At 34.3% G+C, this 22,411-nt stretch overlaps 1 protein-coding gene across 1 annotated transcript in view; it reads right to left on the bottom strand.

Moving 5' to 3' along the window:
- mgat4a (alpha-1,3-mannosyl-glycoprotein 4-beta-N-acetylglucosaminyltransferase A) overlaps window positions 1–22,411 on the bottom strand; it is a 77,700-nt gene that overhangs the window by 9,611 nt on the left and 45,678 nt on the right. Inside the window, exons 6-12 of the mRNA XM_073845814.1 lie at window positions 20,348–20,394; window positions 20,094–20,207; window positions 13,169–13,244; window positions 6,292–6,406; window positions 5,033–5,163; window positions 4,658–4,765; window positions 3,945–4,138 (exon numbers count right to left, since the gene is read on the bottom strand). Of these exons, the coding sequence (XP_073701915.1) occupies window positions 3,945–4,138; window positions 4,658–4,765; window positions 5,033–5,163; window positions 6,292–6,406; window positions 13,169–13,244; window positions 20,094–20,207; window positions 20,348–20,394 (785 nt within the window). The remainder of the gene's footprint in view (window positions 1–3,944; window positions 4,139–4,657; window positions 4,766–5,032; window positions 5,164–6,291; window positions 6,407–13,168; window positions 13,245–20,093; window positions 20,208–20,347; window positions 20,395–22,411) is intronic.

Genomic DNA, 22,411 nt, shown 5'->3' with positions numbered 1-22,411 from the left:
ATGTAGCCTCCTTACTGTTTTTCCCTGACACATTCATAATCATTACTTCTGGCGGTGGGCCACGGCAAGCTTTATGCATGCACTTGAGTGCTTATTAGGCTATATAGGCATTTTAAGATTCATTATTATTATTTAAATGGCTTATTAATCAACTAATATCTTAAAATGAACGACTACTAGAAAAATAATCTTTAGTCCAGGACAGCCCTAGATATTACAAATTTACAATATTAAAAGAACTGTTTTGTATTTTAATATGTTCACATTTAACCTATTCCTGTGATGCAAAGCTACATTTTCAGCAGTTGTGAGGCTTAATATTTTTACAGAAACAGTGAACCGCGGACGTTCAGGACAACATGGGGGTGAGTAAATTATAACAATTTTAATTTCGAGTGACAACCCTTTTAAAAACATGGTTATGAATATTGTTTGTTTTAATTGACAAAAAAAAAAAAAAAGATAAAATAATTAGAAATGGGTTGAAATTTCCTAATAAAAAAACCTTCACATAATCACTCCCTATATGTACACAGTTTTTCTTTTCTTGGCCTTCTTTTTTTTGTTTGTTTGATTTTTTGGCTTAGATTTTCTGTTTTTCTTTCTTAATATGTATACATATGTAATCTGTAAATGTATATATGGGCACATACATGTATGTACATATATGTGAATGTGAGTGTAGATATATAGTATGTGTGCTTCTATATGAGTGTATCCAGATGTAAAAAGTCTGATTTGCATCTGATGAAAGTGTAACAATTTTGAGAAGTAAAAAAAAAAAGGTAAAAAACTTCACATTTAAAAATTCTAAAAATACTTTGCTGACACATATACAGATATGTGCCTAAATATACAAGTCATTCTGGCAGGGCAACCAAAAATCCAATGTACTGACCCAGATCAGAGCTTTCTGACCCTGCATAGACAGCAATGCACATTCAAGGCTCAGAAAGAAACTAAGGACACTGTTAAAATAGTCCATGTGACATCTGTGGTTCAATTGTAATTTTATGAAGCTATGAGAATACTTTTTGTGCATGAAGAAAACAAAAATATCGACTTTATTCAACAATTTCTTCTGCTCCGTGTCAGAAGTCGATAAACGTTCACAAGAGTACCACGACACATGCATGTGGTGCTGCTGATGCAGTAGCTTACACGTCTTAGATACACATTACGGTTGAATCACTGATGTCACATGCACTATTTTAACAATGTCCTTACTACCTTTCTGGACCTTGAACATGGTAGTTGTGTTGCTGTCTTATGCAGGATCAGAAAGCTCTCAGATTTCATCAAAAATATCTTACTTTGTGTGAAGATAAAGGTCGTACAGGTTTGGAACTTCAGGATGGTGAGTAATTAATGACATTATTTTTACATTTCAGGTCCTAATTAGGAGACGACAAGCACATGAAGCTTTGTGCAATGATGCTTATCATGCTTGACCAAGCAGCAAAAGCGGCCATGTCACACGTCATTACGCCATTTCCACATTATTGCACATTTAGTGTTTATATGTCATGTCAAACGGATTAGAAAAGGTTTATCCCACCTCTCTCAACCCAAATAAAATTTCAATCGTTTTGGGCATTTTTATTCTGATTGAAGTGTTTACATTGAGCATTTTCATACAGATTGAACTTGAGATACAATGCTCCATGTAAGGGCACCTTTTCTCCACTATATCTCTCTCTGTCTTCTCCTAGAGTTGTGTATCTGCTAGGGCTGCATGATATATCGAAAAATTATCGTTATCGTGATATTAGTTTACGCGATATCAGTATCGCAGAGAGCTGCGATAATTGACATTTAATTTATGTGCCAAACATTTGTGCATTGCATGCATAGGTTGTCCTCATTTGACCAAACAGATGGGGGCTTACTCTCTTTATACCCGCCTCCCAAGTAGGTTCTATAATGCTATTGGCTTGACCGGGCCAAAAGGTGAACCTGGCAGAGAATGAAAAATAAATACAGCAGGAGTATGAAGGGAGAAAATGACAGCAGCGCTGAACTTGTGCCTAGAAAGAACTGTACGTCTGAAATATATACAGGGATCAAAATTGCGACCGTTTATGCTCCCAAAATTTAATCTGCGCAACCTCAAATTATATTTGGGAGCATGTGCGAGTGCGAGAAATTGTTGTGGTGCGACCTAGTTTCATTTCTTTACAAAACTTTTGCTAACCTAACTACTGCACAGACTGCTGTGAGCTGATGCGTTCGCCGTTCGCTCCAACATTACATAACCATTTAAACTTGATCTTTATTGTTATTGAAGATTTGAGATATTAGCTATCTTCCTGTCACTGACAATGCGCACCGCTGAACTAGGAACCGGACGTTTTTTTTCTGAAACCTCTGTTCTGGATTTGCACAAACTGCATTGCAATTAGGGGTGTGTGGTATGACGATTTTTGATTGTGGACAGTAAAAAGGTTCTGCACAATGCGGCATTCATTCACATCAGATGATAACTCAGCGGTCGAGTTCCATTCATGAAGGGGAGTATTTTCCACTGGGAACACGCTTTTCAAAATCCTTTCAAATGGTTTGTTAAAGTAATCTCTCGTATTGCAGAATGCATGCTCTGCACCGCCGAGAGTTTCGCGCGATCCTTAAAACGAAACCAAAAGTAAAACGCGCACGCACATTCAAAAGAAATTTTAATACACCGCATTTAGAGAGCGACTCCCCAATGCGCGCAAATTAGGCAAGATAAAATATCTAGGCTGTCATTAGAATCTGGGCTATAAGTTGTGTAGTTGTCTATAACTCTGTATCACACTTGAAAAAAATCGATCTCTATTTGCACTTTGAATATTGAAAGAGTAGTCTTCTTTGAATATGGCTGCATTTATTGTCTATTTTTTGTTATTTATACTGTTTTTTTTTTCTTTTTATTCTGAGGCTTTCAGAAACAGCCCATTTGATTTGCCTGGCAATTGGAATCGGCCATGAAGAATCAAGATCGGTGCATTACTAAAAAGAAATTGGGTGCTCCTAATTTTTTTTGATGCTCCTAACTTTTTGAAGTTTAATAGTAAACTTTTTGTTTAATAGTATTTGTTTTATTTAAAAAAACAAACAAACAAACAAAAAACAGGCAAGGAAATATTTAGCTTAAAAGATGCTCTTGAGAATATGGTTACATGTAAATAAAAAGTAATGTTTGAAAGCAATTCATTTTGTGTTTGCAGGTCTATGGTAACAGCGAACCAGAAATCAGAATATCTGCCGAGGTTTTAAGTCATTCATAGTGATTTAAAGTCAAAATTTTTGCAACTTCCTTTGATATAGTTTTTTTTTTTTTTAGCCTGAATTAGATTTAATTCGGATGACAGAAGAATATCTATTACCTGTTTATTTTAGCATGATCATTACATATATATAAATTATTTTTAAAAATAGATAATAATAATAACAATAATAATTATTAAAGCATTTCTCTAGGGAAATGTAATATCGCAAGAAATATCGTTATCGCAATATTGAACACCAATATCGCATATCGTATATTTTCCCAATATCATGCAGCCCTAGTATCTGCTCAACATTGTTTTCTCCATTCTCCATCTCTCTCTGCCTCCCTCTCTAGAGGTTTTTGGTTGCAGCGTCTTATTTTAGAAGCTTCTCATTAGCCACCTCTACTCCCCTGTGAGGACAGTGAGACATGGAGACATGTGAATGATGTCTCCTGATTAGAGCTCTCTGAGTGCATGCGAACATCACTTTCAGGAGAAGGTGCGGATTACAGAACAAAATCATTTGGGTGTGTGTATATGCCTGATGTATTAAATAAATAGAGATAACTGCAATACTGCTCCCTCAAAAGTCCTGAACCTCTCTAACACTAGCTCTAGGTCATCGGGCCATCATTACCATCGATCCCTGTGTGTGTGTGTGTGTCTCTCGCAGTCGTTCTGAGAAACACTGACCTTTCTATGTTGACGGGCCGATCAAACTTGAACAGAACGTAGTCCCCAGCCATTGGAGTAATGGCCCAGAAGAAGTCCTCGCCCATGTACGTCTTCTCAAGTGTATGACCTTGATACACTTTAAGAGAGGTGGACACCTCCGCCGGCGGGTTCACGTGAATCTTATGCAACAGAGGTTTCAGGAAGTCTTTATCCTGAGCAGAGGACAAAGAAAGTTAACAGGACGTGCAGCCGATGGCTGGACTGATTTATAACAGTCCTTAATAGTAAAAACAGCAAGCAAAATTTGTTAAAAGGCCAGCAATCCAACAAAAAAAGACTTGGCACAAGAAAACAGGATACGGGGTAAGACATGACATTTTAAGATAACAGGAAGTCAAAGTAAGTTTGTATGGAAGAGAATCAGAAACTTCATCAGACTTTTAAGAAAATTTGACAATCGCGCAAGGTCATGAAGAGCCAATAATTACAACATCACTAGTGGTCAGCGATAAATACAGGTGTAACTGGATTCCGTCATGTTTTCACTAAAATTACACTTGTAGTGTAAACAATAGTGTGTCCTGAATAACAAATGAAGGACTTGCTTGTTTGCTTGAACATCCTTTATGCTAAAAACAAGGGCTTCAAACGTAGCTGGTTAGGTCACCCAAGACAGATGTTTATACAAGGTGTAAACACTAAAACGAAAACACTCATGAAATGAAAGTTACCGTGAGTTTCTGGATTTTCCCAGCAAGAGAGGAGTGCAGGCCCACGTGCTGAAACAAAGAGGGTCTGAAACGAATGCGCAGACTTGACTTCTGTCTCTCACAGTGTTTCTAGAGAGAAAAACAATGAGGAAGCCAAATACTTTAGACTGTGAGAATGAAGTAACACATAGAGAGTTCGAAATAAAGACAAATAGATAGAGACATAATGTGTATGTGTTTGGAGAGAGAAAAAAAGGTATGAAAAACAAGTTCCTGTTCTGCTACACTCAAGAGGTGTGAAAAGCTTCTCCGCTGACTGACGCACCACAGCAGAGGACAGTTCAAGGTCACAGAACTTCACACAAACACGCTTGCAATCAGAGAGTATTAACTTACGGCATCTTTCTCTGGGTTGCATACTTTGACCCAGAGTATGTGATCCAGGAGCCAATCGATGGGCTTTTCCTTATAAAACATGAAGATAAACTCCACGATGAGATTTAGATCTGGGGCTTGGAACATCTTACCTGAGAGCAACAAAGAAAAATGCACACATTAATTAAAGCTGCGTTTAAAGGGCCCTCACACCCAGGCTCACCACTGGGTGGTGGCTTTAGAAAAACCGCAAACAGTGAGCAACATGCACTTAAAGTGATAAATATAAGAAGAATATGTCATTTATGTGTGCCAAACTTCCTGCTGCCAACAGGTAGCACTAAGATCAGAACCGTATTTTAATGTGTAGATGTCTTCAGGCTAGGACTTATAAAACATGTGAAGATTGGTGCTGATTGGATATTGCATGTTTGATTTAGTGTAAAACATGACATATCCTGTTGCCAACAGGTGGCGATATGATTGTGACTGAATATTGGATTTTAGGTGTCTTCAGGCCTGGACTCTTACCAAACTTTGGGGGAAGTTTAGGGTAGATCGTACATTGTATACCTTAGTCTTAACAAATTCCGGTTTCACGACGAAACATCAAAATTTGTCAGGCCGCCACGGACACACCATTTAACAAAAACTCAAGATCTTCGCAATTTAACATCACAAAGGGCCAAAATTTGGTGTTGATCTGAATAAATCTCTAGGAGGAGTAAGTTTAAATATAACGCCTGAACATTAAAAAAAAAACGGCACAAAACTTGCTGAGAAAATTAAAAACAACTGACTTCCTGTTGGGTTTCGAACTTTGTTCCTGGGACATTTTTTGTAGGTATTGGTGTGTTACATGTGTCTTCCAAATTTCGTACATGTATGTGAAACATAGCTTGAGGAAAACTTTGTTAAAATTGTATAGTTGGCACTATTGAGCTACTTTGTCTGATGAGCATTTGTGGTTTAAAAGTTTTTTAGAAAATGGCTGATCGCTTCAATAGATAAGACCCTTATTCCTCAGCTGGGATTGTGTAAAACCATTTGAAGCTGTACTGCAACTGCAATTTGGGCCTTCAACCTGTTGATCCCCATTGAAGTCCACTATACGGAGAAAAATCTTGAAATGTTTTCCTCAAAAAAATCTATTTCTTTTCGACTAAAGAAAAAAAAAACATAAACGTCTTTATCTTGGAGTGAACTAATCATTAATTTCATGAGACAGACAGACAGACAGACGTCTATATAGAAAAATGTAGAAAATATAGAAGTCACACCAATGAATCCCAGCTGTGAAAACTCAAGGATCATCCAGTCCTCAGTGGCGAGTTGTAGGGCAAAGTTCTTCATGGTGGCAAAATAGTTGGGTTTGGCAACGATGTCGTCCTCTAACTGTTAAAACAACAGGAAACAGATATGAATCACAGAGTTTATAAACCAGATAGTTTGACACAAGCTGCACCTACTAAAAATACCACATCTAACCAACAATCAACCTGGAGGACAAACAAAAATCCCATCACACTTCACACACAGACGCTCTTACCACCAATATAAGCACAGACTAAAAACACTAAGTTAAAGCATGTTGTCTTATACCCTTGAGTAACTTGAGTTCCAAAAAAACATGAAAGCAATACCTTTCCCCTCTCCTAAGAGAGCACAGCGTGTATTGAGAGCACAAAGACATGGAGACACTAGAGAGATTCATTGGCACGGCACAGGAAAAAAGTGAAAGCAAATAAATGAATGAAAACATTCAGTACAGTCCAACAGACATACAAACAGAAGCATGTGAGAATGAAGAAGACATGAAAGTGGAATGACATGAATGAACACTGATACGGGATGCTTTTTTTCTCTTAGGAAAACATGGTTAACATTAGAAAGATTTAATACACAGAAAACATAACATTGTTTAAAAGCTTGGGGTCTGTAAAAAATTTTAAAAGTATTTTTGAAAGAAGTCTAGTATGCTTACTATGAATGCATTTCTTTTATTAAAATACAATAAAATCAGTAAAACTGTGAAATATTACTGTAAGAAAAATAACTTTATTTTAATATACACTGTCGTTCAAAAGTTTGAGATCAGTAAGATTTTTAATGTTTTTTAAAAGAAGTCTCTTATACTCATCATAGTTCCATTTATTTGATAAAAAAATACTGAAAAAAAGAAATAATATTGCAATTTAAATGAACAGTTTTCTATTTTAATACACTTTATTTCTGATGCAAAGCTGAATATTCATCAGCCATTACTCCAGTCTTTAGTGTCACATGATCCTTCAGAAATCATTCTGATACGCTGATTTATTATTAATATTATCAATATTTGAAACAGTTGTGCTGCTTAATATTTTTGGAACATGTGACATTTTTTCAGGATTCTTTGATGAATAGAAAGCTAAAAAGAACAAAATAGAATTATTTTCCAACAATATAAGTCTTCACTATCACTTTTTAATCAGTTTAACACATCCATGCTGAATAAAAGTATTAATTTCTTTCAAACAAAGAAAGAAAAAAAACACTGATCCAAAACTTTGAATAGTAGTGTATACTGTTACAAAAAAATGATATTTTAAATAAATGCTGTTCTTTTTAACTTTTTATTCATCAAAGATACAAAAGTATCACAGGTTTCAAAAAATATTGATTTTCCAGATCAATAATAAATTAGTATATTAAAATGATTTCTGAAGGATCATGTGACACTGAAGACTGGAGTAATGATGCTGAAAATTCAGCTTTGCATCACAGAAATAAATTATATTTTAAAGTACATTAAAAAAATAACCACTTTTTTTTAATTGCAATAATTTTTGTGTATTTTTAAATCAAATAAACACAGCCTTAATGAGCAGAAAATACTTAAAAAAAAATATATATCTTACTGATCCCAAACTTTTGAACGGCAATGTTAAAATGTAATTTATTCCTGGAATACAAAGCGAAATTTTCAGCATCATTACTTTAGTCTTAAGTGTCACATGATCCTTCAGAAATCATTCTAATATGGGGATTTATTATCAATGTCGGAAACAGTGCTGCTTAATATGTTTTTGGAACCTGTGATATTTTTTTCAGGAGTCTTTGATGAACAAAAGGTTAAAAAGAATAGCATTTATTCAAAATATAAATCTTTTCCAACAATCTGAGTCTTCACTAGGGCTGGGTATCGTTCCAAAATGTTCGATACCGATACCGATACCCTGAATTCGATACCGGTTCCGAACGATACTTTTTTCGATACTTTTATTTTAAGAAATGTATTTTAACAAGATTACTTTTTCAGGATGTTTGTGACACTTTCACATCAGGCTTATCTCTAAGACCAATAAACAAAGGAACAAAAGCACAAAATGAACAAAGTGTAGTTAACACAATATATCAGTGAACAGTTTTAACTCAATCAGATTTAAGTATTTGTGAGGCTCACTGCTGCTTAAAGGTTTAGTTCACCCAAAAATTTAAATTCTGTCATTAATTATCTACAAATGAAGATATTTTGGATTTAATCCAAGAGCTTTCTGATCCTCCCATAGATAAATCTTTGAATAAAGTTATTTTTGTTTACTTTGCACACAGAAGTATTCTCGCAGCTTCATATAATTATGATTGAACCACTTATATCACATTGACTTATTTTGACTATGTTTTTGGTTCCTTTCTGGGCATTGAAAATACATATCCAGTAAATATAGGAGGATCAGAAAGCTCTTGGATTAAATCCAAATGATCTTCATTTGTGTTCTGAAGATAAACAAAGGTCTTATGGGTTTGGAACAACATAAGGGTGAGTTATTAATGACAGAATTTTCATTTTTTGGTGAACTAACCTTTTAAGATCACCTGAAATCCCTCAACAGTTCTTCTTCAGAAAAATTAGCATGTAGGACCGATATTGATTCTTCGTGGTCGATTTTGATTGCCGATGTTTTACAAGCCAATGGGCTGATTCTGAAAGCCTTTTTAATATATTTAGTTTACACCTTAAGCAAGGGACAAGAATGAATGATAATTGAGTACATGAACAATATGTTTATTTTCTCTATTATAGGTACAGCCATTTAAATTAGAGGCAACCACTGCATTAAGATTAAAATCTAAATAAATGACAAAATATATTATAAATAACAAAAAATAAACGACACAAAATAGGCTACTCTTTCAAAATTCAAAGTGCAAACAGAGACCGAATCTTCAAGCATGATACAGAGCTATTAATAGACAACTACACAACTTATTAGCCCACATACTAGTAACAGCTTCGATATTTTATGTAGCCTAATTTGCGCGCATTGGGGAGTCGTTCTCTAAACGTGGGGCATTAAAATTGCTTTAAATGCGTGTGCGCGTTTTGGTTTCGTTTCAATGATCCCGCGAAACTCGGCGGTGATGAGCGTGCGTTCTACAATACAAGAGATTACTTTAACAAAACCTTTTGAAAGTGGGAGGACACAAACGGGATTTTGAAAAGCGTGTCCCCAGTGAAAATTATGCCCCTGCGTGAGTGCAACTCTGCCGCTGAGTTATCGTTTGATGTGAATGTATGTCACGTTGTACCTATACTGAGACTATATTGAGACTGAGGCGCCAGAATTGTATCTGACAGAATGTGTCAGGTGCGCGATATCCTTTTTACAAATATTGCATCGCACGCTGTTGCCGTCAATATTGGCATAATGTAGCAATACTTTTGATCGCTTAAACATCGTTTGCGTTAAATGTATGCTATGCTTTAAAGTATAGTGTACATTACAGCCTCACACTTGACAAGCTCTGGGCGAGTGGGCGTAACCGCCGTAAACTATTGATTTTCAAGGCAGTCTCGCCGCAGCTAATCACCAGCATTTGATCCGGGCACGTTAAAGATACCGTACGTTTTCTAGCTCACTGACGTTGACAAGATTATATCCTTGGGTATCGAAATTTGGTACCGAACGAAAATGATTTTTTCGATACTCGATAGTATCGAGACAATTCGGTCGGTGCTTAAAAAGTATCGAACTCGATACCCAGCCCTAGTCTTCACTATCACTTTTTATCAATTTAACACATCCTTGCTGAATTAAAGTATTAATTTCTTTTAAACACAGCAAGAAATAAAAAAATAAAAAAAATACTGACCCCAAATTTTAAAAGGTAGTGTATATTGTCACAAAAGATTTCTATTTGAAATAAATGCTGTTCTTTTTAACATTTTATTCATCAAAGAATGACCCTATTTATTCAGCAGCACAACTGTTTTCAACATTGATAATATTTCAGCATATATTAGAATGATTTCTGAAGGATCATGTGACACTGAAGACTGGAGTAATGATGCTGGAAATTCAGCTTTGCATCAGAGGAATAAATTATATTTTAAAGTATATTAAAATAGAAAACCACAATTTTAAATTGCAATAATATTTCACAATATTACATTTTTTTCTGTATTTTAATCAAATAAATAGAGCCTTGATGAGCAGAAAAGTCTAGCTAAAAGACTAAAAGATGTGTAATACTGGACAAATATTTAACAATATCAAACTAGTATATTAAAACGCATTTATTAATTTATATTATTTACATAACGCTCCCTCTGACAGATCTGCTGAAAGGTGGAATGGTTAGTGAGCACTAAACATACAAGACTACAGCTGATATCTTGAAAAATAAGTGGTTGGCAGAGACTTCTGCTTGATATTTTTCATCGTGTCATGCTTATCATGTTTGTTTGTCCAGCAGAGAGAAACAAATAAGAGATGTCAAGTTGAGTGTTATGCCGCTTTAAATCTGCCACGATCGTGTACAGCTGCTCTAACCGTGGCGAATTCTTTCCCCTGATCATATTCCCAGCTGTAAAATCATTATCACTCCATAAAAACAGAAATCCAAAAACCACCAAGTCACGTTCCCATGACAACTGCTACTGAGCCAAAGTGTGTCTTTAGGGTATATCCAGATACACGAGTTACCACGGCAACCCTTGAGCAGAGAGCTTTTTGGGGTACTTTATGTCTGTCTGAACTCAAGAGCTTCCAGAGGGGATCTGGCACGATAACTAGAAACCTACACTGAAGTATACACCGTTTGGGACGCTGACTGTAAGCGGACAATTCACAAGATATTTCTTCAAGTTTAACACTGGTCTTAACTGATTAACTTCATGTCTATGAGTGACATGCTGTCAGTTAGTAAAGACAAGACTTTTGATTCGACCTTAAGTCTGCATAAATTAATGAAATATTTGTTTACAGTAATATACTGTAAATAATCATTTAAAATATGCATCTATCACACTGCTCCGAAAATGCAAGCATGGACCATAACATCCAAAAAAAGTTATATCCAATCTTTTTAACTTTATCTTAGGTACCGTGCGGGAATATCATGAATGGAGGTGATGGGACATCAGTAAAGCAATTTTAAAATCTTTACTTAATTTATTTACATTTTTTTTTTAAATGTGCTTAATGTTTTTGTAATTTTGTTTAATTTTTTATTTTTTTTTCATTTTACTTAGTAGCCAAACATATTTTCATCTAATATTTAGATCTCTTTTCAGCTTTATTTCAATGATTTTAATTACATTATTTTTTATAATAGATCTGTTAACAATATCATTTGTATAAACAATAACATAAATATAATAAAAAACAGGTAAAATTATATTTAAAATTTCTATATATATATTCTATATATATATATATATATATATATATATATATATATATAATTTTAGCAATGTGTTAGCTTTTTTTCTTTTCAGTTTCCATTTTAAATGTAATGTTTTTAATTTATAAATTTAAAAAAATATAAATAAATTTATAAATTAAAAAGTTTATAAATAAAGTAATATTTATAGTTTACATTTTAAAATGTAATTTTTTAATTTATAAATAAAATATCTTTTTTTCAGTTTCCATTTTAAATGTAATTTTTAAATTTATAAATAAAATGAACTAATATGAACAAAGTTTCTACTTTTTAAAAATAGAAATTAGGAAGAAATAGAAATAGGAAGTTTTAATTCTAAATGTAATTAATGTTTTTGTAATTTTGTTACATCCGTTTGTCTTTTTGTCAAACATTTCTAAGATTTTCATCTAATATTTATATTTTAATTTAGCTTTATTTCAATTAACAAAAAAAGATTTTATAACAAGTTCCAGCTTGTTAACAATAACATTGGCTTAAAAATAAAATGAACATTACATTTATTGATTACTTTATAAATAAATTAACAGAATTATAATAAAATTATATTTTAAATGAGCTTTTATACTTTTATTTTATTATTTTATTATTTAATTTTGTTACATGCTTTTTTTTGCTTTTTTTTTTTACTTAGTAGCCAAACATTTCTTATCTAATATTTTCAGTTTTTTATCTAATATTCATATTTTATTTCAGCTTTGTTTCAATTAACAAAATAGATTTTATAATATTGTTAATAATAACATCTGCTTAAAAATGAAATAAATATTACACTTATAAATTAATTTATTTTTAATTTTATGAATTAATTTATTTGCTTAGATGTTATTAAATTATCAACAATTAAAAAAAATAACTTTAAGAGAATGTAAGACAATGGCAAAGATAATATACATTTAACTTAATTAAATATTCAAATTAAATATTTAAACTTAAATTAAATTAAATATTCTAAATAGGCTAATATTGATCCAGTATTAACTGTTAATAAAAATAAATAAATAAATAAATAAATAAATAACAACCAATATGGTATGCATGTAAATATTGTCAATTTACAGCCCGACAAAAATGCTGTCAATAGACAAAGGCTGAAAACATTTAGAACATCATTTAGCCAATGTAAAATAGTTAAAATAGTTAAAATACTTTCTACAATTTTTAGCTTGTTTATTATGCAGAAACAATAATAAGCAAGTCATGCGTAGGTTGTTTTACCCAAAGTGTAAACACTATGATGCTTTTAAAACATGGCTCGGTTTCTATTTGTATCCTGATCATCCTGGGACAGCCACACTGACTCAACCAATGGTGAGAGTTTGGCAACCAGACAGTGGAGTGTTTTTGGGAACCTGTTTGAAAAGTCATTGGATTTTCAATTCCGCGCAGTGACGCGAGTGGTGCAGACATTACACGCTTAACCTTTAAACTCAGTAATTTGATTACCTGGACATAATAGACCCCTTTGTTCACAGCATACATCATTAGAAAGGAATAGTCCAAGTTCTGCTTGGTCCTCCATCTACAAAGAAACACAAAAACGTCATACACATGTTTAAAAAAGGAGATGCCCAGCAGTCTAAAAGCAGAGACGTTAACCTGTTGATGAGTCAGCTAACTAAACGGGAGTGAAACTCTAGATGTCAAGCGTACGACGAGTGACTGACAGTAACAGAAAACAGAAACATACACAGCAGAAAAGCTAAATAAGGGTAGGGTGAGGTTATATACAAAAACACATCACTCACACATACTCAATATAACCTTTGTTTTTCATTCGTCCTTTTCAGTAAGGGGTTCAGAAAAGAGAGATATAAATATTCAAAAAGGACAAAGAATATTAAATATGAGGGGCATCAAAGTCGTTCAGGTTCTTTGATCAAACTGACTTAGTAAAGTGGATGAGAGCAGAGTTTGTTCTTTTGAACAGAATAAGAACTCAGACACTCAACAAGACATTTTAGAGGCATCATTGGAAAGAACTTTAAAGGAAGTTAGTTCACTCAGAAGCCAATGTAGTCCAGCAGCCAATATCTTAATTAGGAATTTCAACCTAATAAATGAATTAAACAGCACTGTAAGAATAATAAGCTGACCCTTGCTACAAAGGAAGTGAAAAAGAAAGAAAAAAATAACTATTAATCTTTCTACAGCACAGTTAGTATCGAGTACCAACTTGATTGAGTATCCAAGTGCAGTCTAACAGACCTGCTATATTTTTGGAAAATATACACTGTCTAAAAGTTTGAGGTCCAAAAGTAAAAACAAAAAAAAAAGTGGGAAAAAAAAAAGGATTTTATGCTCACCAAAGGTTAATTTATTTTATCAAAAATATAATAAAAACATGAATATTGCAAAATATTATAACTATTTCAAATAGCCGTTTTGTATTTTAACACATTTAAAAATATAATTTATCTCTTTGAAGATAAAGCTGAATTTTCAGCATCATTACTCCAGTTTTCTGTCACATGTTCCTTTAGAAATCATTCTAATATGCTGATTTTCTGCTCAAGAAACATTTCTTATTATTACCAATGTTGAGTTAATAACAGTTGCGCTGCTTAGTATTTGTTTTTTTCAAGTTTTTTGATAAAAAAAAAAAAAAAAGTATTTATTTGAAATAAAAATATTTACTAACTTTTTTTGTCTTGATCGTCACTTTTGATACATTTTTGACAGCTTTTTTACTAATTAGTAAGTTTACGTTGGCCACAATTATTGGCACCCAATTATTGCAACGTCCTTTTCCCAAAATAACAGTTCTGAGTTTTCTCCAACACTGTCTAATGAGTTTGGAGAACACCTGACAAGAGATCAGAGACCATTCCTTCATACAGAATCTCTCTAGATTCTCCAGAATCTCTCTCTTCTCAGCTTCATGTTGGTGCTTCTTCTCTTCAGTTTCTATACAGGGTTCAGGTCAGGGAACTGGGACGGTCATGGTAGAAGCTTTATTCTGTGCTCAGTGACCCAATTTTGTGTTGATTTTGATGTTTGTTTTGGATCATTGTCCTGCTGTAGGATGCAACCATGGTCCATTACAAGATTTCCAACAGAGGCAGTCAGGTTTTGATTTTTTATCTGCTGGTATTTGATAGAATCCATGAAGCCATGTATCTAAACAAGATGTCCAGGACCTCCGGCAGAAAAATAGGTCCACAACATTAAAGACCCAGCAGTATTTTTAACCGTGGGCATGGGGTACTTTTTTTATCCCTGTCTGCACAAAAACCATCTGGAGGGTTAGCAAAAAGTTAAAAATTAAAAATTTTAAAATGCTGGAGTTTGTTTTTGGGTGAGCCAGGAGGATTTTTTCTTGAAACCCACTTAAACAACATGTGGTGATGTAAGGTCTGTTTGATCATTTTATTTTAGGCTTTCTGACCCTAAGACTCAACAATTCTCTGCAATTCTCCAGCTGTGATCCTTGGAGAGTCTTGGCCACTCAAACTCTCCTCCTTATCATGCATTAGGATGATATAGACACACATCCTCTTTTAGGCAGATTTGTAACATCTTTAGTTGATTGGAACTTCTTAATTATTGCCCTGATGGTGGGAATGTTGATTTTCAATGCTTTAGCTCTTTTCTTACAGCCACTTCCTATTTTGTGAAGCTCAACAAACTTGTTCTGCACATCAGAATTACATTATTTGGTTTTACTCCTTGTGATGGATGATTAAGGGAATTTGGCTTTTGTGTTCCTCATATTTATAATCCTGTGGAACAGAAAGTCATGGCTGGACAATTTTATACTCCTAGCCACCCTGGTGTGCTAAAAAAAATGTAATATTAATGGGAATATACTTAAGAGATATTTTACTTAGACAAATGTTTAGGGGTGCCAATAATTGTGGCCAACGTGAACTAGAGAAAAACATTTACTTCATAACGAGATTCCCCCCATTTTCCATCGTTTTACTTCAATGAACGGATAGAATTTTGTGAATTTTAGATAAAGGATAAACAATGCAGATTTATTGTCACAGTCACCTTCGCTCATATTTACTAAGGGTGCCAATATTAGTGGAGGGCACTGTATCTGAAATAGAAATGTTTTGTAACATTATAAATGTTTTCATCATCACTTCTGATCAATTTTAAGCATCCTTGCTAAATAAAAGTATTCACTTCATCCCAAAAGAAGTGTATACTGTTGCAAAAATATTAATAATAATCATAAAAAATGTTTCTTGAACAGCAAATCAGCATATTAAAATGATCTCTGAAGGATCATGTGACACTGAAGAAAAAATTACATTTTAAAATATATTCAAATAGAAAACAGTTATTTTAAATAGTAAAAATATTTCAAAATACTACTGTTTTGCTGTACTCTGGATCAAATAAATGCAGGCTTGGTGACCAAATCTTAACGTTTAAAAAATTGGTAATGAGAACAATATATTCAGCATCGGCATGGGTTATTTTTCAGTCGTGACAACTCTAGGACAGACAGTATCGCAGTTATGAAAAAGAGAGCATAACAGCAAAAGATAGAAGAGGCAGTGAAAGAAAGAGATGCCCAGAGTGATTGAGGTTAAATTGGGACAGCTGTGGATGAAAGATTTAGGGAGAACAGGAGATGAGTAGAGGGGTCCTTTTAGGACACAGAGAACGCGCGCGTGCGCGAGAGAGAGGAGGAAGGAAGGAATGAAGGAATGAGTTGATGTCTTTGACCTTGAGCTCACTGGCTTCCTGTCTCACAACAAATCAGCCACGCCTCTCGCTCTGTCTTTCTCTCCAGAAAATCTCGCTGACATCTCTCCCTCTCTAATCACATTTGTGACAGTAAATCAGCTCTGACTCTGGCACTGAAATATGAGATCCGGGCTAATCAAAACTTTATTTCACCCTCACCACAGAAATCTCTATGGGCACATAAATACTGTCACGCGCACACGGCACAGCAACAGTCAGCGCAACCATATGACAGACCGCAATCAATACACCTACACACACCGCCTGTCAAACGCTTGGACACACTCCACTAAAATAAAATGCTTTGAATAAGTTTTGTAGATAAACAAAGTGGCATATATTTGTGTATAAGATAAAGATATTTTACATGAAGTATGTTTAAAAATGGTTACAATTTTTGAGGACTACACAATTCCACACTTATAGGGCCAAATTTATTAAACAGGGCAAATTAGCGTTAGAGTGCAATGCCATAAAAGCACAAATGGAAGGGGAATTTCGGTAAAAAAAAAAAAAAAATCGGGAATAATAGTGCCATAGAATGCATTGATGCAATATTTTAAATTGTTCTCTGATATCTACATAGAATGTATATAGCTTAGGTAAGGGCAAAAATTCACCAGAAATGGTTTTACAAGTCCATTTACAACCCTAGGATTTGTCCCTAGAATGAAATGGTCTGTTATTACCTTATTTGGAAGGTTCATGAATAATAATGATGAGCTCTGCTCTGATTGGCTGTTTCACAGAGCGTCTGATTTAGCTCTCACACAGCAGGAAGGAAAATATATATTTAATTACGGAGCTCAAGCCGCTATTAATATGCGGGGCACTGAAACTGCTGTTTTGAACGCACGATAACTTTCTACTTTCACTTTTGAGATGTGAAATGTCCATGACATGTCCATGTACACAACTATTTTTATTCAACTATGCCAAGGTAAATACAGTTTTCCGTTCTATGGCACCTTTAAGACAGTAAACATGTTAGTAAATGCATCGTGTGATTCATTTTAATACTCTCCTTCCATACATTTTGCATCTGAAAGGGAAACTCCTACAAATGCATATTCAATAATGTCAGGTGCAAAAATAATTGTGTCCACACCATTTCAGCAATAATTCTTCACTGCGCATCTTTAGTAAATCCTGACAGTACTATTTGAACGCCAAAAAGACGGTTTGCGATGACGCAAGCTGTTAGTAAATCTGGCCCATAGTTTGATGACTTGACAAATATCCTAAAAATAGAAAACAGTAATAATAATTAGGTGTGTCCAATTCTTTGACTGGGAGTGTATACTGCCTTAAAGCCCACTGGCATACTGCACTACTTCATACCTATGCCATTTTATATATATGTGACCCTGGGCCACAAAACCAGTCTTAAGTCGCTGGGGTATATTTGTAGCAATAGCCAAAAATACATTGTATGGGTCAAAATTATTGATTTTTCTTTTATGACAAAAATAATTAGGATATTAAGTAAAGATCATGTTCCATGAAGATTTTTTGTAAAATTCCTACTGTAAACCTATCAAAATGTAATTTTTGATTAGTAATATGCATTGTTAAGAACTTAATTTGGACAACTTTAAAGGTGATTTTCTCAGTATTTTGATTTTTTTGCACCCTTAGATTCCAGATTTTCCAATAGTTGTATCTCGGCCAATATTGTCCTATCCTAACAAACCATATATCAATAGAAAGCTTATTTATTGAGCTTTCATATGATGTATATATCTCAGTTTTGTCAAATTTAACCTTATGACTGGTTTTGTGGTCCAGGGTCACATATAGTATGCAATATTGTCTCAAATCAAAGTATTTGGGGATTTTTTTAAAGGGAAGCCCGGGTATTAAAGCGGTTTATGATGAAAGTTGGTATGATTCTTTAGGGTCTTAATGAAAAGTCTACAACATGCTTTGGTTAAAATTTCTTAATAGTAGTGTAAAAAACACTCTTTTACCTTGTCAATCAGCTCTGCAAAAATCAACCTGTTCTGGTGAATGTTGCTTTAAATGCTAATGAGCTCTGTTTGCCCCGACCCTCTGTTTTTCTCTCTGTGCCTGTTTACTTTAACTGCATTTAACCACGAAACTTGCTAACTAGCACGTTATTAGAAAAGGTGATTGCAAAGATTCATTAAAAAAAAAACACTTATACTCACTTTTACTGTAAGTGAAGCTGGATCACGAATGATTCGCGCAAACATATACATATTTATGTAGATCGGGAGGCATTTTCTCTTCACAAATACATTTACGTGAAATAGTTGCACTCAGTGAGCTACTGGCAACTACCCGTTTCCATTTTTACCGCAACACAACTCTGAAAACAAAATCCTGATCCAATGAGCACAGCTACTGAAAGAGCTTGGATAGGACAGGTGGCAATGGATATAAGTGTAGGATTAAACCAAATGGCGTACCATAAATTTTTCGCCACAAGGAGTCTAAACGCCCCCGGAAATTGAGTGAAATCCGCGCTGAGAAACTCTTTCAGTGGCTGCGGCGTCATGACAAGCGTCAGCATGTTTACATCCTGCCAGGATGGCATCTAGCGTTTCTTGTCTCTGCCGTTTATAATCTCTTTCAGTAGCTGTGGTCTACTAAAAGCCTCAAAGGCATCAGGGCTAAAGTGGAGAGGACGTGGTCTTTTGGAAGTTTTATTCGTCCCCAGGCATCTTCCCATTCTTTCCTCCTCTTCTTATCGCTAGGAAAGCAATTACTTACATCACATCTCTTGTTGCCCTTTGACTGAAAATTACAACCAAAAGACACACAATGTGGCATCGTATCAGTATTTTTTTTTTTTTTTTTTGGAGTTGTGATGCGGTAAAAATAGCAACAGGCAGCGCCAGTATCTAACCAAGTGCAACCATTAGACGTCATCGAAATAATGACATCCCCCATAGTCCAAAATATGTAAGGGATAATGTACAGGCAGCCGGTAGTTATCGCAGAAATAAGCCCCGACAGTGTGATCAGGACCCGACGCGAAGCGGAGGGTCTTGTATTACACTGAAGGGGCTTATTTCTGCGATAACTACCGGCTGCCTGTACATTATCCCGCTTATTACACGGCTACTTGCCACATAAGGAAAAAAACTGGACATGAATATGAATTTGAAACCTTTTATTGGCATATTCGTTTTAAATTAACATTTTTATCCTTCCGCGAAACGATATAGTACCACGTGACTAACCTTCAAACTATGTACGTTAGTAAGACAATTTAAATAGATTAATGTCGAAATTTTCCATTGTTAATTGTGGTTGTCCAGTGTTTGTCACAAGATGGCGCCAAACGGTAATCTTTGTTGGCACGGAGGGATTTTAAACATACAAGTAGTACCGGCTATGCCTTATTACTTTGGAGCGGTGATTATTTGAAAAGAACGAACCTGCAAATGTCTCAACTGACCAATCAGAATCAAGCATTCCAAAGAGCCGTGTAATATGTATAAATAAATATCGTAAATTTTTCATGGGTTTTCTACATCATATTTCAGTAAAATACATAATTTTTCTATGCTAACATTTACAGTATGCGACAAGGCAACAGTTTTATTGCATACTCAGGATTATGTACTTTCCCACAAAGTCTATTAATGTATTGTTGAAATATGTGGCAATTGTAATGTAATGTTTTCTGAATACTTACTTCACCCTTTCCTTTGAGTCACCAAAGGTCTCTTTCAAGTTGTTGAAGTCTGGATAGTAGCTGGCAGGGGGAGATATGACCTCCAGTAACCCAGAATTCAGCTCTGTGTAGAACCTTATGCACAATAATAGTCAAGAACAACAGTTAGCGAGATATCTGAACCATTAGGCGCATGTACAACTGAGATCATTGTCATGCAAAACAAACAAAAAAAAAAAATTAAGGAAGTTTAACTTGTGGCAAAAATTACTTACTCTTTTTCGAGGCCTGCAACCACACTGTTTACGTAATCTACGTCCGTCTATGACGAAGCAAACAAAGCACTGGTTAGCGCACACACACACACACACACACACACACACACACACACACACACACACACACACACACACACACACACACACACACACACACACACACACACACACACACACACACACACACACACACACACACACACACACACACACACACACACACACACACACACACACACACACACACACACACACACACACACACACACACACACACACACACACACACACACACACACACACACTCTCGACACAAATACAGGTGCAGTAACAACTAAGTAAATACAACAGCAGCTCCTGTCAGCCTGGAAAAATATGGGAATTGGAGACTCTGCTCTGGGCTGTTTGTTATCTCGGTGAGGAGGACGAATTGTCTTTTCACACTGATTTTCTTCACCCTACACCATCTGTGGTTGCAAGTACTATAAAACTGTAGTGAGAGATGTGGGAAGGGATATCCTCTCTATGTCACACACATACACACATGTGCTAGAGTAGCACAAGAGCCTCATTAAAGGTCTTTAGATGCACAGCCACTGGGTGTTCCCTCTTCACTAAAGCACTACAAACTAATTACTACCATTGTTATAGAAAGCCAAAAGAACAGCTGATGAGTGATCACACAAAAAACATCAGCGACCAGATCTAACCACAGCCCACATATACTGAGGCGGGTACAAATAAGCACTGGACCACAGACTGGAGGAAAACAACTACATTTATTACGGCAAGACATTTGATGTATAGAAACACTGTGCACTGTTGGATTTTTGGCTGCACCTAACTTTCCTATTTATTTATTTCAGACTTTTTTTGATTAGTCAATTAATCTAAGATTATTTTTTTTTCCCCAGTTCTGTAGATACCTTGATAATACCTCAATTTGCATACCATGATATACTACTGCAGCACAGTAACTACATTACTATTATAAATATTTAAGGAGTTTCTCTTAATGAAGAAAGATTTTAAACTTAAGGAATTTTTTATTTTTTTTTATAATGTATATTATAAAATCAAAATTAAATTTTATAAAATAGTTTTTTTTTTACCAGTAACAAACAGTAGAAATTGGCATTTTGATGGAAACTAACAAGGACAATTTTATGATATAGACAATTTTAAGAGAAATGTGCTTAAAAATACAGACCATTTAAAAGTTTTAAATTTATGTTTATGAAAGAAGTCCATCAAGTCTGCATTCTTTTGATCAAAAATACAGGAAATTGCATAATTATGTATAGTACATTGCAAAATATCATTACAATTAAAAACAATTAAAATATAATTTATTCATGTGATGCAAAGACAATTTTTATCAGCCATTACTGCAGTCTTCAGTGTCACATGATCCTTCAGAAATCATTCTAATATGCTGATTTAATGCTCAAGAAATATCTCTTATTATCATCAGTGTTGAACATAAATGCTTGAATACTTGAAATAGAAATCTTCAGTAACATTATAAATGTCTTTACTGTCAAAATTCACTTTTTAACAATGTAATGCATCCTTTAATTTTTTATTAGCCTTTTAAGCTTTATATATTTATCTTTTTGATAGTAATAAAAAAATTACATATACACTGCCGTTTAAAAAATTGGGATCAGTCAAATTTTTAATGTATGGCTCATCAAAGTTCCATTTAACTGATCAAAAATACAGGAACAAAAGTGAAATATTATTGCAATTTAAAATAACAGTTTTCTATTTTAATACTTTAAAATATGATTTATTTTTGTGATGCAAAGCTGAATTTTAAGCATCATTACTCCAGTCTTCAATGTCAGAAATGATTCCAAAATCATTCTAATATGCTGATTTATTATCAATGTTGGAAACAGTTGTGCTGTTTAATATTTTCTGGAAACTGTGATACTTTTTTCAGGATTCTTTGAATAAAAAGTTAAAAGAACAGCATTTACAAGCACAATATAAGTCTTCGATCACTTTATCAATTTAACGTCCTTGCTGAATAAGAGTATTCATTTTTTCAAAGAA

Source organism: Garra rufa, chromosome 8, assembly GCF_049309525.1.
Source record: "Garra rufa chromosome 8, GarRuf1.0, whole genome shotgun sequence".
In the NCBI taxonomy this organism is placed as follows: domain Eukaryota; kingdom Metazoa; phylum Chordata; class Actinopteri; order Cypriniformes; family Cyprinidae; genus Garra; species Garra rufa.
The sequence above is the reverse complement of the archived record's forward strand: the minus strand, read 5'-3'. Positions and strand labels throughout refer to the sequence as shown.